Source organism: Callorhinus ursinus, unplaced genomic scaffold, assembly GCF_003265705.2.
Source record: "Callorhinus ursinus isolate GAN/ISIS: 27379988/994484 unplaced genomic scaffold, GSC_fseal_2.0 scaffold10, whole genome shotgun sequence".
Taxonomy (NCBI): domain Eukaryota; kingdom Metazoa; phylum Chordata; class Mammalia; order Carnivora; family Otariidae; genus Callorhinus; species Callorhinus ursinus.
In genome coordinates, this window is record NW_027397072.1 from 76504299 (window position 1) to 76521499 (window position 17201).

Below are 17201 nucleotides of genomic sequence, written 5' to 3' on the forward strand. Positions count from 1 at the left end.
GTTCAAGTCCCAGTTCCACTGACAGCTTAGATTTCTCAGCCTTTGTTTTCTCCTCTGTAAAATGGAGAAACAAATAGTTTTGGGGGGATAGTTGTAAAAACTAAAAGTGAGATAAAATGGAGTGACTCTCATGGCCAGATCTTCTGTCTCCAGGAGAGAGAAGGGAAGAATGTTTTTTAGGGCAAGAAGGGGGTCTTCTGAAACTGTTCTAAAAGTCTCCTTAGTCCTAGCCTCTGTGTGCAGATGAGTTCTGGGATCCCTCTGCACGGGTGAGTTCTGGGATCTCTCTTGAGTGTAGTCTGCTGCTGTCTGCTGCTAGATTCCTAGCAAGTCTAAATCAACATGTATGGTTTTTGTTTGTTTGTTTAGCTAAATGAGGTAGACTGTTGTCTTCCTGCTTTATCCTCCACTTTTATTCTTTATTAATGAAGGGGATGTATGTTATATACTTGAATTAATGGCACTCTGGAGGAGTTGTTAGGTATATACAGGTATCAGATTTTAATTTGTACCCATGTTCATAACTGAATAGGTAATCCTCTATTTTCTTTAGGATCTTGGTCAGTCTCCTATTTGAGATGCCTTGTTAATCTTAAAGTAAACTTTCTGGTGAGGGGAATATCTTTTAATTAACTTTCTGAGAATTACCTTTCCAAAAAAAGCTCTAAAGTTGTTTAGTTATTTTTTTATATCAGATGGATTTAATGGGTTTTTTAAATTGTGACTTTGAAGAATTTATAAGTGCCAGAAAATTCCATCACCTTTGTTAATCTTCAAAGAAATCAGTATAATTAACATCTTAAATGTGCTTTTTGACTTTTTTTCCTTATTCACTACTTAAGCCTTTAAAAAGTATCTTTATTTCATGTAGATGGTAAGACATGTTTTATTCACAAGTTTAAGTCAGTTTATAGCAAATAGACTTTATGCCTTTCCTTTCTTCTATTACAAGATATATAGTAATTTTTATATCTAACACATTGTTTCTGAAATGCAATTTCTCACTTTATAATTGATTTTTTTCAAGTATGTGAGACACTTCCTAGTCCAATTAGCAAACTATTCTTTTCATACTGAGAAGCAATATTCATTGATCATTGATCAATCTATTTGAGAGAAAATTCAGCCTTCAGGTTTGATTTTCAGATGTGTATTTAGAGAACAGAGATGCAAGGCAGTAATTTGTTTTAAAATTTATGATTGAGCATATGCTCATATGTGTGTGTGTGTGTGTATGCATTCAGAATTAAGGTGCTAGAAATTCTAGTCCATGTTCTTCAAAGGAAACCCTGATAGTGAATTACAGATGTCATATAATCCATGGCCACTGAATCAAAAGGTACCAGGAGGCATATTTCTGAAGAAAATTAATACCAGTGCCCTCCACTGTATAATCTCTAAGCAGTGCTGAGGCTCTTGCTCATGTGCCCACTCCTCCAGACTCCTCAACCTTATTAGAGAAAGAAGGAGGACCATGCTGTTTTGCCAATGTGTCTTAAAGGCTCCCTTCATCTGTTTAGGGTGAATGTATGATTTACTTTGTTAATCTCCCTTTGTCCTAGCTTTTCCTTCTTTGTGGTTTCTCTGATGTTTACTTCTTTTCCCTCCTGAAGGAGAGCAGAGTAGAGATGCACAGCTCCCAGGTGCCTGTCCATTTCAGAAGTTAAATCTCAGCTATCACCACATCGGCCACAGGAAGTCTAGTCATTTTTAAATTCATACAGAGAAGGTAGAAGTGGCCTCTGTGTGTGTGTGTGTGTGTGTGTGTGTATGTAGTGGAGGCCTAAAAACATCTACAATTTAGTGTAAAACAAAAACAAAAAGAACACCAAAAAGTCCGCCTCAGAGTTGGTATTGAAATGAATAATTTTCGTTGTTTGGGTATAGATTTGAGGACTGACACATTTTCATTTTACTTTTTCATCCCTGGTTGAACTTTCAAAGGTGGAACAGGGTGCTGTGGAGTGTGGTGAGCACTCATTCCCGGAGGTCAAGCCCAGGCTAGAGAGCCTTGTCATTCAAGGGTAGCGCCAGATGCGCCGCATGGGCGTGGCCAAGCCCCAGACCAGGCCGAATCAGAATCCGCGTTTTCAGGAGATCCCCAGTTCAACTCATATGCTCATTAAAGTTTAAGAAGGACTAGTTCAAATGAGGGTTTTCCAGGATTTTGTAGTGGGCCTATAACCCAAAGTGTAAAATAAATATCCATAACTGATACAAATAAATAAATGGGGGAGAAGAGACAAATCTCCCATGCAGAAGGATTCCAAATAATTTTATGTAACTGCTCTCCCCACAACCCCTCCTCCGGAAGTGAAGCTTAACTTCCCTTCCCTCATCCCTTGATTGTGGGCTGTACGCTGTGACTTGCTTCCACAGACAGAAAGAGGGAAATGAGGAAAATAATTCCACGGTGGAGAAATCTAGCAAACACCACCTCTAAGCTATGTATTCAAGGCTAACTTCAACAGTGATAAGTCATGTTGATTGCGTGTAATGTGCCCTTGTACGATGTGAGGAGAAAGGCATGTTACCCATGTGGTCTTCCTCCCAAAAACCTGTAATCCTCATCTAATCCAAGAAAAAAAAATTGAGGACTTTTCATAAAATACCTGATCAGTACTCCTCAAAACTGTTCAGATCATCAAAAACAAGGAAAAAGTCTGAGAAGCTGCTACAGACCAGAGGAGCCTAAGGAGATACGTGGTAACCTGGATGGGATCCTGGAACAAAAAGGGGACATAAGCTGTAGACTAGTGAAATCTGAATAAAGTGTATGGAGTTTAGTTAACAGTAATATACCACTTACTTTCTTAGTTGTGACAAATGTACCATGGTGATGTAAGATGGTGACAATTGGGGAATTGGGTGAGGATGGACAGGAATTTTGTTCCATCTAAAACACACTGTTGGGCGCCTGGGTGGCTCAGTTGGTTAAGCGACTGCCTTCGGCTCAGGTCATGATCCTGGAGTCCCGGGATCGAGTCCCGCATCGGGCTTCCTGCTCAGCAGGGAGCCTGCTTCTCCCTCTGACCCTCTTCCCTCTCGTGCTCTCTCTCATTCTCTCTCTCAAATAAATAAATAAAATCTTTAAAAAAAAATTAAAAAAACACACTGTTGGGGCACCTGGGTGGCTCAGTCGGTTAAGCGTCTGCCTTTGGCTCACTCGGGTCATGATCCCAGGGTCCTGGGATCGAGTCCCACATCGGGCTCCCTGCTCATTGGGGAGCCTGCTTCTCCCTCTTCCACTCCCCCTGCTTGTGCTCACTCTCTCTGTCAAATAAAATCTTTAAAAAGAAATAAAACTCACTGTAGTACACCCCCTTTCTAGTCCTCTCACTTGGAAGAACAGCTTTTCTCACAGAGCAGAGTGATGGGTAGAGGTAAGCATGCTGTGTGCATCTAGATCGCCAGAGCCTCTGTGCTAGATGTCAATAATTATTGACATCAGACTTCACTGGAGTGTGGTATTTGGGCCTCGGTCAGAATCCTCACTGTTGACTCCAAGCAGGTGTTAGTTATTCTGCTTCTAAGTGGGATAGAATTAGGCTTCATTAATTTAACATGTAACTGAGACTGAATGTTTAGAGATGGATCTTTGTCATTGACTGGGGGCATCCTAGTAAATCCTAACACCAAATTCATTTTGGGGAAAGGGACATTAATTCTGTGTGTATTCATTCAGCTGTAGAATCATAGACAGCTTTGAAAATGAATTGAGCTAACTGGAGACCGTTTTTGAAGATGAGGTGGTTTTCATTAAAAAAAGAAAAAAAAAAGTTGGCTCAACTGTTTCCGCTGTGTGTAGAAAACAAACCATCATCAGAAGGATCTTTTTTTAAAAGGTGGGGGTCTTCAGGAGTGTCCGCAGCAGGGTCTGTGTCCCTGAGAGTCTAAACAGAAGCTCTGCACTCCCTGAACTGTATCTTTACACACAGCAAGTAAAGCAGAAGAGAACATTGCTGGTTATGTGTAGAGTCCTCGGAGAGGACAGGCTGAGCGAAGGGCTGTTCTGTTTTCTGCAAGTACAACTTTAACCCTGCTGTAAATACTGGCTCTGGGAGTTTCACAACGTCCATCCAGCGTCAGGGGCCCCTTTGAGTCTGAAATGGCTTGCAGTTGGGTGGTGTTTCTCTTGTTGGGTTGTGAACACTGACACCAATTTCACAAAACTCTTGCAAAATGCTTTTGCTTGCTTGTGCTTTGTTTCATCCTTGTTCTTGGAGACCTTCCTGGCACAGGCCCTGTGCCGATTTTCCTTTGCTGTCTTACTGCCGTCAGCAGTTCTGTAACAGGATTAAAGGGATACCTCAATTCCCAAAAATAGACAGAAGTTCAAGAGGTTTACTGCCCAGCAGAGGGAAGTCAAAATAACCAGCGTTATATTCTTTTGGCATACAGATTTCCAGTTTCCCACACTGGGACCTGGTACATAGAAAACGAAAACAGTCACAACATTTTCCTCAGTGTCAGATTCTGTTGACGCTCATTCTAGCTTCACTTTAACTCTCTTCTTTATCGGAAAGAATGAGCTATATGGTGGATTCACCTTGGATGTCTTCCAGTGACTGAAGTGCCAGGTGACCATGACAGAGGATAAATAGACACAGACCCCAGTGTGTTTACCATCTGAAAATTAAAAAGCATAAAGAGAAGATACTGTTTTCTCTTAGTTACTTCATTCCTAGTTGGTATGTAGAGTTGTAATCTCGTGCGTTTTTTTTTTTTTTTTATTAAGTAGGTTCCATGCCCAGCATAGAGCCCAACGTGGTGCTTGAACTCATGACCCTGAGATCAAGGCCTGAGTTGAGATGAAGAGTCAGATGCTTAGCCGACCTAGCCACCCCAGACGCCCCATGCACTATTTTTATTGCCCGGTTCTTAGAGTCTCATTGACATACTGGATTATTTTGTGGAGAGAGGATGGTATATGGAAGGAGGTTTTGGATCTAGGCAGACCTGGGTTTAACATACTCTCTCCCCCATTTTCTAGATATTTGGCCTTGGGCAAATCACTTAAATTCTAAACTGAAGCTTAACCATTGGTTAAAATAATGATAACACATAATTTGCAAGGTTGGCATAAAGAGTAGAGATGTTATATGTACAAAATCCCAGTATAGTGGCTGTCATGATATAGTTTCTTAATATATAAATGGTATCATTTATAACTATAAGTTTAAAAATACTGTTATACAAATTACTTAATGTCACTGAGGAGAATAAAAAAATAAGTGAAGAGCTATTGTACGGGGTTTTGTTTTGGTTCGGTTTTTTGGGTTTTTTTGGTTTGGTTTTTATTTGTTAAAAAGTACATCTTATCTCTCCTGACAGAAAAGCTTTGTCATATGCTAAATTTCAGGATGCAGCTGCTTTTATTTTCTAGATTTTTAGTCTGTTCCATTGAACAGTTTGTCCCCTTATGCATCAGTTGCCCATAGTAGCTCTATATAAAATGTCTTACAGTTTGTTGGAGACTAATTCCCATTCATGACTTTTTCAGTACCCTGTGAACTTTAAGTCAGCTTGTCTAATTCCCCCATCTTCCATTCTGTTGATTATTTTTATTTTTTACTGGGATCACATTAGATTTATACATCACATTATTAACTATACATACATCTTTATTATGCTACTGTCCTGTTTCACAACACGGCATGCCTTTCCATTCTTTTGTCTTTTATGTTCCTCACTAGCATCATATTTTAAAGCTTTTTTCATGTAGAGTGTATGTTCTATTCTTATATTTCTTATGATTGTTACCTTGAGTACTTTTCTTATGTTTTATCTTCTGACTTGTGCTGTTTTTACTTTTGAAAGTGATTGATTTCCACATATGCACTTTGTAATAATACTGTCTGGCATCACTTATATTGTACTTAGTCTGTATCAAACACTGTTTTATGTACTTACATATATTTATTAAATCCTCATAACGATCCTAGAAAGTGAGTGCTCTTTTACAATGAGAAACTGAAGCTCAGAGAAGTTAAGTAACTTATTCAGGATCACACTGCTAGCAAGTGGCAGATCCTGGGTTTTTCAGAGCTGATACTTCCGTAGGTTCTGTACTAAACTATACTCAGTCACCTACCTCTCATTTGTAATATCATTTGTAGGGACGCCTGGGTGGCTCAGTCGTTAAGCATCTGCCTTCGGCTCAGGTTATGATCCCAGGGTCCTGGGATCGAGCCCCGCATCAGGCTCCCTGCTCAGCGGGAAGCCTGCTTCTCCCTCTCCCACTCCCCCTGCTTGTGTTCCCTCTCTCGCTATGTCTCTCTCTGTCAAATAAATAAATAAAATCTTTAAAAATAATAATAATATAATTTGTAAAGATCCTTTGTTAATATCTTTTCTGTTGAATCTCTTGAGTTTTCCCCAAGGATATTGTATATATTTGATAGGACTGAATATCACAGAGATGTTAGTTTTCTCCAAATTCAAACATAGGTTTAATGTATTTCCAATAAAATTTTCACTTGATAATACAATTAAATTCATATGAAAGACCAAATAGTAAGAGAATAGACAAAATGCTTTTTGATTACATTGAATTTTTAGATTCATTGAATCTTTAGAGCAACTTAAGGGAGAATTGACATTGTTAAAGTATAATTTTCATGAAGGTAAAATCATCACTTGCAGGCAAATATAAAATAATCATGTGTAAAATATATTATTTAACTCATTAATTAATCAGGGGACCAGAAAGATATATAATCAGTTCAAAGAGCATCTGACAAACTAGGGCATTTATAGGCAATTTAACAGAGTGTTAGGATAAGATTGCTAAATTAGATATAAGACAGTTTAATGTCCGGCAGATCATAAATCTCTGGGGTCATCTGTTCCACTAGAGAGAAATTATTATTATCTTTTTTTAAAGTAGGCTGCATGCCCAGTGTGGGCCTTGCACTCACGACCCTGAGCTCAAGACTCAGATGCTCTACCAACTGAGCCAGCCAGGTGCCCCAGAGAGAAATTATTTTTGTCTACACCCCACAAAAGCCTACAAGTTCACAAGTAACTTCACTAAGTCTGGGACCTTTAATCAGTAGCAAAAAAGGAGAAATCCATCCTGCCTCCTATTCTGTAAATAAACCCATGCCCATTGGTTTACATATTTTCTATGGTTGGCTTTATAGTATAATGCCGGAGTTGAGTGGTTACAACAGAGACCGTATGACCCATAAAGCCTGTTATATTTACTCTCTGGCCCCTTACAGAAAAGTTTACTAAATACAGGCCTGCACAATATTTGGATAATGCATCTTACACATATTTTCTGAGGTTTATCCCAAGATATTTCATGGTTTTGATACTATTAAAAATGATAACTTTTGAAAATTTCAAATTCTAAGTGTTCATTGCTGGCCTTTAGAAAATATAATTTTCATATATTGACCTCATATTCTGAGACCTTGCTAAACCTGCTAGTTTTATATCTCTTTAAAATAGATTCTTTGGTGTTTTACTACATTGATAATCATGTCATCTGTGAATAAGATAATTTTATTTCTTTTCAGTTGGCATGCTTTATATTTTTTTTGCCTTATTGAATTGGCTAGGACCTCCAGTATAATGTTGAGTAGAAGTAGTGAGAATGGACATTCTTACTTTTTCCCAACCAAGGGGGGAAAGTATTCAGCCTATCATCATCGCATAGGATATTAGCTCTAGGTTTTTCCTAGATGTGCTTTATCAAGTTAAGGAATTTCCTTTTGTTTCTACTTTACCGAGAATTTTTATCAGGACTAGATGTTGAACTTTGTCAAATGCTTTTACTGCATCCGTTGAGAGAATCAGATTTTTTTTAATGGGTTGATATGGCAAATAACAATGATTTTCAAATGTTGAACCAACCTTGCATTGCCGAGATAAACCCCATTTCTTCTTGATGTATTATCCTTTTTGTTAATTATTGGATTTGAATTGCTAACATTTTATTGAGGAATTTTGTGTCTAGAAAAAAAATTTTTTTAAAAAGATCAACTTGCACATCAAATCCCTAAAACACAATATAAAGGTACATTAATATTTATAATCATTCTACATTAATGAAAAGTATGGTACTAACTCATCATTAGAAAGAAAGATCAGAGGACAAAATGGAGAAACAGACATATGAAAGGTATATTGTAAAGGTTCTATTAGTATTGTAAAGGTCACAGTTTTCATAGGGATACTGAAAATGTTGGGCTTTTTGTTTTAATCTTTGAGTCACTGTCTGTGATTTAAACTATACATTGTATAATGTACTTTATTTTTTTTTAAGATTTTTTATTTTTTATTAGAGGGTACAAGCAGGGGGAGTGGCAGGCAGAGGGAGAGGGAGAAGCAGGCTCCCCGCCGAGCAAAGAGCCTGATGTGGGACTTGATCCCAGACACCCAACCATCTGAGCCACCCAGGCGCCCTGTATAATGTACTTTAAATAACCATGCAAACATGTCATGGTTATCTCATACACTTCCATTGCATTTGACCTTAAACCCTCAATAAAGGTTTGTTGAATAAATGAACTAGATTAATGTTGTTTTTCCAAAAATCCAAAGGGTAGGATAGTGTTTTCTCTTTTCCTCTATATTTTCCTACCGGTAGCATTGGAAACAAGTGTTTCTGGGATAATCTAAAGATTTTAAATGCTCTACTTTCATCAGATTGTCACATTGGAGGCTGAACTTTCTACGACTTTGAGGTAGAGTTTGGATGGCCTTTTTTTGTTGGTGATATGGAACATAGAAATGCTGTACAGCAGAACAAGGAAGCTTCCCTCTGTCAGCTGTATTGATTTGGTGGAGATTGAGGACCTTCACACCTGCAATGCAAAGTTCTCAGAGAGGTTAGAAACTCCTGACTTTGGAACTCCAGGTTTAGTGGCCACACCAACTTTCATGATATTCATTAAAAAGAGTGAGACTTTTCTGGATTATAGAGGAAATCTCATTAATTTGGATTTTACTATTGTAGAGTTTTGTTTTTTGTAATTCTGACATGAAGACTGCACACAAATTTACTTTTCTCCGTGAATGTCCAATACAAATTAATCTTCTGAATTTATTTATTCAGGTTCAGCTTAACAGATATACTACTTGACAGTTATTTGTGTTTAGTGTAGTTCATGTTACTGACCATAGTAAATAATAGACCAGCAGCTCTTTAAAAACTGTTGTTGCTTTCAAAGATTTCTCCCTCTTTCAGACTGGTCTTTTCCCAGTACTTTGTATCCAGAAAGTGTTGCTATTTCTTAGATATTTGCCACTGATAAGTACACTTTTGTTTAACTGAACACGTCACCGTTGTAGCCTACCAAGGAAGAAGTTTTTATCATGAGGAGGTGACAACAGGCAGTTAAAAGATGGGAGAGTGTGTTTGGATGAGTGGTGACAAAAACCTAACACCTAGGGACGAGTTATCTCAACCATCAGAAATCCAGGATGAGTTGTATATCCTGGGCCTGGGTTTTATAATCCATCACTAGCTTGGGTGGTAGATATTTCATCAATGAGGAGAGTTAGCACATAAACATAGCTGCTAAAATGACAAGTGATTTCCTAGTGTACCAGGAAAGGGAATGATAGTGGACCTTTTTAGCAATTAAGTGACCAAAAAATTATGGAGGTTTGGAAAACAGACTGAAGTGACTTGGTCCAGAGTCAGTAAAACAGTTTTAGTTGGAAAAACTGTGAAGGTTTAATTCATTGTATTTACTGAAGGGTTGATGTGTTCAGGGTTGAGTTAAAAAAAGAATCAGAGAGTTTGAAAATCAGAGTCAATGATATTTCTCCTTTGTAGAAAAAGGTACATATTTTGGTTTTTCTTTTTTTGTCTACATTTTTGTAAGACCATTTTTTACTGTATATTTTTTAACATAAAGAGGCAAATTATTTATACTTCTATTCTCCCCTCCCTCCACAAAAAGTGAGTGCTGCTATTTGTTGTATTATGAACACTCAGTATCTGCTCTTAACATTTAATTCAGTGTGGGAGGTGGGAATTCTACCACTTAACCACCAATGCAAAGGAATGTTATAAGGGACTTTTTAGAACAAATGTGATAATTTATAATAATCTTATATAATGAATCATTTGTTCAGTTATGTTATTATAAGTAAAAACTATAATTAAGTAGATATAAAAATTTATTAAACTTTACACTTCAGACTTGGCACTTTTAAGTTATATTTCAGTTAAAAAAAAAAACCTTAATTAGGAATGGTGGTCAGAGTTTAGGAATTGTGTGTGATAATTTGGGGAAGTTATACACTTTATAATTTTATAGAGAGGATGTTCTTCATTTTAAAAAGTTTCTCAGGGACTGAAGCTTGTGGTTCATTACAAATAGGGAGAATATTTATAAACTCTGCCTTCAAATCTCCATTTAGACGAGTAGGCACAATTGAAGTCCAGCAGCTGAAAAAAGAGTATGTTAAGGGCATGAATTTCAGTGTTCACTTCAAAGCAGAGATGCAGTATTCATTAATCTTACTCTTTGATTGTGATGTTAGCTCTTTTGTTACTGTCGAGTTTACCTTGGCCCGAGTGCTGGCAATCAAGTGGTACAGTGAAGATGACTGGAAAACATTAACTTGTTATTGTTAGTTGACATCGTGCTGAGGTTGATGGGAAGTTGAGTTTATAAATAGCCTGGTCTATGCACTGATTTAGAAATCTGCTCAGTTTCACGGATAGATCTCATCATACGGACCGTTCATTGTTTACCTTTGAAGCTTTTTATTGAACAGAGAATGGATTCATCCTTTTGAAAAATGTAATACCGAACATAGCTGTGATAACGTCCCCACTGAAACTTGTTTTCAGTATTAACTTCTTGACTAAGTTGGCTTCATATTGTTCATTCAACTTTATTTTTCTGGGTATTATATAAATGGTAATCTTGCACTTTTTAGAAAGGGCCCTACATTCTTTTATTTGATATAATTCATTTATATTTTAATCTAGAATGGCCTTCATGTTTTGAAGACATATGTTTTGAAATAAGCACCCCTCAACATTTGCAGTGTTTAGCATGAAACTTCTGTTAATTTCTGAGAAGTGTTCCTGTGTGTCCTTGCCTGAAAGTAGGCCTGCTACTCGAATTTTTATGCTGCACTATCAGATGCAAATCATTAACTCTGAGATCTCCCCAGCATGACGGTGGAAAGAACACAGGGTCAAAGCAGTAATCCTGAAAGGAAGTTGACTCTATTATGAGAAATCTAGGCAGTCAGACAAGGCATAACAATAGTTTCTAGAAATCTGGCCACATCGCTAAATAATTGCCTTCCTCTTTCAAGGCCAAGAGGCAAACCCTAAGTTTGCATTCTCATTCTCATTAACCTGATGGTGAGGGAAGGATTCAGTGCTACTCAGGTAGGCTCTAAGATATGGAGTTTTTAGGGTTTTGTTTTGTTTTTCTTTGAGTTGGGTGGTGCCTTTACTGATCAATCAGTAAAGTTATAATTAAATTCCAATTAAATGCTTCATAGTGTACTAATTAAGCATTGAGTGAATATGAAACAGTATAACTTCATCCCCAGAATCTTGCAGTATGACCAGAGAGATACAACCAACAAATCTGAATCTGAAAATTTGGCATGCAGAATCATATAGTATTTAATTTTAAGTCAAATTATCAGCATGGGTGGAGTAGGTAGAGTCTTCATAACTAAACTCTTAATAATTTATGTCATCTGGCTACTGTGTCTTCTGACCTCTGGCTGTTAGGACACTGACAAAAAAAAAAACAAAACAGGAAGATCTGACAGGCTGTCAGACGTTTCTCAATTTTACCTGACACAAGAGTTACTGAGGGGGGCACTGTTTAAAATACAGTTTCCCGGTCTCCTGTCATGAAAACTTAAAGTGTGTAGATCTGAGAAAGGACCCCAGAATCTGCCTTGTTAACGTGCCACACACATGATTCTTATGATAAGGCAAGTTTGGAAACCATTGGGTTGGGAGTGGAAGAAGAGGGATTCAATGTCCAAAGCTGAATTAATATAAGAGATGAGTGATTCTTCTGTCGAGTCAAGGAGATAACAGAGATTTATGTTGGCAGTGATGGCTATTAGATGTCACTGAGGCATTTGCCACTGAGATTGAAGGACCATGTAGAGCAGTAAGAAAATCTTGAAATTTCTAAGCTCAACTATTTAATGGGCCAAAAGTGTTCTGGATTTCATTGCATCACTTATTTGTACCCCAGACCAGTTCAGCTCTAGGAAGGGTGCTCCTCCCAGTCATTCATGTGGAGAGCAGGCAGGCAGACATGAGTAAGGAGGAAGCATTTGAAATAGTAGCTTGGCAGATGCCAGGAGAGACCCTTCCAGGCTTAAAGGGCAGCTGGCAAGACTGCCCAAAGGCAGGAATGGAGGAAGCAGGAGACCGAGTGAGCTGTGTAGTAACACAGTGTTTATTGGTCAAGATCAAGGGGCATGAAATAAGGGTTATGGGAAACCAGGGCAGAGATAACACTAATAACTGTGCATGACACATCTTCTAAGTATCGAGGAAGTTAGCCATGCGCACTAACCCTGGGTCTTCATGGTGTCCTCACAGTGCCCTCACCCAGAGCAATAGAGGGAGGTTGGTTGTATCGTTTCAGTTTTACATCTAGAGCCCTGGTGCTGTTGGGAGAGGTGTCTTCATCCCAGATTGTGAACTAGAGAAGAAAGTAAGAACCAGAGCCAATAGGTTTTCTGACCTGTGGTGTTGGGTTGGGTAAGAGTTGGGGGGATGGAGAAGAGCAGGAAAAGACAGTCTTGATGTTGAGTTGAGTAGCTGGTGAGTTTGTGAAGTTCTAAACAGATTTCAGCATTGGTAAGTGAAAAAAAAAAGTTATCAACAGGTTAAAAAAAGTGGTGTGCAGTGGGGGTACTGAAAGGGGGCTGAAAATGTTGGGAAGGTTTTTAGCCGTGAGCAGCGAAAGGAACTATTGAATGAGAAGCAGAGGTGATGGTTCACAAGCGTGTGAACGTAAAACAAAGGTTTGTGCCCCCTTCAGATGACGTAGGCGGCTTACTGTACTGACCATCTTACTAGTCTCACCCACCAACCACATTTTCCCTGGTGAGCATAATACTTTAAAAATAGTCTGCAATGGAGAAAGTTTTTAAAAATTAAACTTTGTGTCAGGATTTAGTCTGTGGTGGTGATTTTTTTCCTTCTCCATAGTAGTAGAGAGACTGGAAAAAGATCATACCCTAGAAACTAAGCAGCCAGACAACATATCCTGACTGTCTGCTCATACGTTCCGGTGTCTCACTGTTCCTTGAGAATCATTCCTTTGCAGTTAGTATAACCTTATAGCTCACCACGAAGAATAGATTTGGCTGTTTTTAATTAGCCCCTGATGCTAATTCTTTTACGGAATACAAGAAATCAAAATGTGGTTCTAAGAGCATCTAATTAATGCGAGCTCACAATACCAATCGGTACTCAAAAGTAAATGTGTAGTTCACCCAACAAGGCTTTTTAACAGATGAGGAACTCTCTAATCAGAGAATTTATAACATATCCCAGAAATAACATAAATACAATATTATAGTATGGAATATCAGTGACTTGAATGTAGGGAATTTGTTAAAAATTTATTTCTTAAGTTTTTGTGATAATATACACATAGAGTTTACCATCTTGACCATTTTTAAGTGTTCAGTTCAATAATGTTAAGTCTATTCACACTTTGTGCAAGTAACCTCCAGATCTTTTTCATTTTGCAAAAATTGAAGCTTCATACCCAGTAAACAGCTCCCTACTTCTTCCTTCCCCCAACCCCTGGCAACTATCATTCTACTTTCTATCTCTGTGAGTTTGACTACTCTTGATACCTCATATAAGTGAAATCATATGCTATTTGTTTTTTTGTGACTGGCTTATTTATCTTTGCATAGTGTCCTCAGTATTCATCCATGTTATAGCCTGAGTCAGGATTTCCTTCCTTTTTAAGGTTGAGTAATATTCCATTGTGTATCTATACATCCATTATCCATCCATCAGCCATTGAACACTTGGCCTCCTTCCACCTTTTGTTGTGAATAATGCTACTGTGAACATGGGTGCTCAAATATCTCTTTGAGACCTTCCTTTCAGTTCTTTTAAATATATACCCAAGAAGTAGAATTTGCCAGATCATGTATTTTAAAAAATTCAATGTTTAGTTTTTTTTGAGGTACTACAGTACTTTTTTTTCCCCACAGAAATGTACAGAATGTTAATTTCTGGTTTTATTTTTTTTAAAAAGATTTTATTTATTTATTCAGAAGAGACAGAGAGAGACAGGCAGAAGGAGAAGCAGGCTCCCCGCTGAGCAGGGAGCCTGATGCGGGACTCGATCCCAGGCCCCTGGGATCATGACCTGAGCCTAAGGCAGACACTTAACGACTGAGCCACCCAGGCGCCCTAATTTCTGGTTTTAGTTAGACAGTAAGGAACTTCATTGGGTACTTTGATGGTCTGTTTGTTTCTGGGCCTCATTTTCCTCTAATATTAAGAACTATTGGGCATAAACTTAATGCTTTCTCATTGGCATTCCTCCAGTGTGTCGCGGGTACCTTCCCTCCCTGCCCACCTGTGTACCCCAGTTCTGTTAAAACAATTAAATCATCTGCTTTTCACTGAAATTTTTTGGAGACCTGAGGAAATAGGAAGACCCAGGTGGTCACGGAGGGTAACTACCAATTATATGGATGCAATTCCAAATCTCTTTATCTGTGGCTTTCTCTTTATTGAAACCTCATGTTCTTCAGAAAATGAGCCTCTGCTTCACCCCACCTTACTTAGATCTTTTATTAACTGAACCCTATGTGTTTATAGATTACTAGACAGTAGTTTTCATTTGGTATTTTGCTTTTTAAGTGAAATTCATTTTATCTTTTATTTAATAAAGTTGCACAGAACCCACCTAACTTACTAAATCTGTATGAAGCTAAGAAATAAAAGAGAGTAAAAAACTGAAGATTGCTTATTAAATATTGCCTTTTCTTTCGGTGAGCATGTGTCCTGGAGTGAACAGTGAGATGTGAGTTGGAAATGTATGATCTCTTTAGTGTCTCTGGCTGTGCTGAATACAAGTCAAGGCAATTTTTACTGTACACAATGTTCACCTTAGCCGCTGGCTTTAGACCCTGCTCCCACCAAGGATGTGACGATATTATACTTGTATGCTGTCTCCTCAAATAAATCAGACCCCTAGGGAGTAGAACTTACCATAACTTGCACCCCTTTGGGGCCAGAAGACAATGCCTTTTCATCTGAGCAAATGTGAATTCTCTTCCATCCCCTGACCAAGCCACAAGCCTGGCCCTCTGCTGATCTTCACGTTCTCAGCAAATGGCACTACCATTGACTCAGTTTTTCAAGATGAAATCTGGGGATCGAGTTTGGATTCCTGACTTTTCTTTGGGTTGGCATCTCATCCACCAGTATCATCGGCTTCTCTACGCTTCATCTCTACACCACTACCCTTGTCCGAGCCACCCTCATCTTTTGCTTAGACAATGGCATTTGCCTCTCTACTTATATTCTTGCCCCCTTCAACCTCTTTTTTATGTAGGGCAGAAGGACCTTTTAAAAACACAGATGAGATTAACTTAATTCCCTGCTTAAAACCCATTAGTCATTTTCCATCACACTTTAAATAAATCCAGACTTCTTACAATTGTTTATAAGCACCAAAATGACCTGACCAGCCCTGCTTCTCCAGCCTCATCTTAGGCTGCTTTCCTTCTTTCATTCAACCCTAACCTCGTGAACCTTCCTCTAATAGCCCCACCTTGTCCTGCCCCAGGGCCTTGGTGCATTCTCTTCACTCTACCTGAGGAGACTAAGCAGGTTTTCAATAAACATTATATTTACTGAGTGAATGAATGAGTCAGGAGCTTCTTAAGGAAATAGATTATACTAAGTACCACCTCTTAAAAGTAGATATGATACATGGTGTAAGTTTATAGATTAGAATGCCTAGTGCAGGGGTTCTCGGTTGGGAGCTATTTTCCTCCACAGGCAACATTTGGCAAGGTCTGAAGATAACTGGTTGGTTTTCATAACTGGTAGTATGTCATCAGCCTCTAGTGGGTAGAGGCCAGAGATACCAGTAAACATCCTATAATGCACAGGACAGGACCCAGAACAAAGAATGACCCATCACCAAATGTCAGGAGTGCTGAGGTTGGAAAACCTTACTTTAGACTAATGTATTTGAGTTAGGAGATGTCAGTTTTAGTAGCTCTGTTGGGCCTTTAAGTCTATCACATTTTATAAATGACCTATTTAAATAATACTAGGAAAACGAATCTCCTTGATTAAAGACTGTCCCTCCTCAGGGACTGTATATTATAAACCATAAGCGCAATGCCCCTAGTCCACAAACTTAGGAATTAAGATTCCCCTATTGGTGAGCATCTTGCTCAACTTCCTCATAATACTAACATGAGCTCAGCCTTTCCGTTCGTTCTTCTAATGATAAAATGACCACTAATCTCCAAAGTTAAAGGCATCCCTCTGGATTAGGTGAGAACTCTTCCTCCTCTCCCATTTCAAAGGTTTCTGAGTAAACATCTTTTTCATGATAGCTAAGATTCTGCCAGTTATGGAGACATGATTTATTCTACTAAGAGTTCACCATTAATTTCAAGAAGATTGAAACTAACCACTATATTAGCCTTTAAAAAAAAATCAGGAATCTATAGAATTTTATTTTTTATTATTTTTTTAAAGATTTTATTTATTTATTTGACAGAGAGGGAACACAAGCAGGGGGAGTGGGAGAGGGAGAAGCAGGCTTCCCACTGAGCAAGGAGCCCGACGTGGGGCTCGATCCCAGGACCCCGGGACCATGACCTGACCCCAAAGCTGATGGTCAACGACTGAGCCACCCAGGCACCCCAGGAATCTATAGAATTTTAAATACATGCAGGCATAGGCATACACAAATAAGACTACAATGTAAGACTGTAGGCTTTGCTGTATAAATATCCAGATATCCATTTTGTGAGACAAATAGACACAGGAAAGGTGCTTTGCTTCCTTTGAATAAACTGAAAGCAGACTGGCCAGATTCACCCAGGAAATGAGTTGGGTGAAAGCTAAAGTATTTGTTAAAATGTTACCTCATTTGGGTCATTCAGGAAATACTTAGGAAAATAAGAATGTGCTAACTTAGCTTATTTTCAAGTGTGTGCCTCTCTGAGGCAGGACAAAG

The 17201-nt window shown here is 38.4% G+C and overlaps 1 protein-coding gene across 10 annotated transcripts in view; it reads left to right on the plus strand.

Moving 5' to 3' along the window:
- Nucleotides 1-17201, plus strand: part of THADA (THADA armadillo repeat containing) — a 323626-nt gene that overhangs the window by 188922 nt on the left and 117503 nt on the right. The window contains exon 30 of one of the 10 annotated variants that reach the window (XM_073897795.1): nt 8659-8832. The exons of the other annotated variants lie outside the window; for them this stretch is intronic. Coding sequence (XP_073753896.1) covers nt 8659-8700 — 42 coding nt within the window. The 3' untranslated portion in view covers nt 8701-8832. Of the gene's footprint in view, nt 1-8658; nt 8833-17201 lie in introns of those variants that run through there. 10 annotated transcript variants of the gene reach the window in all.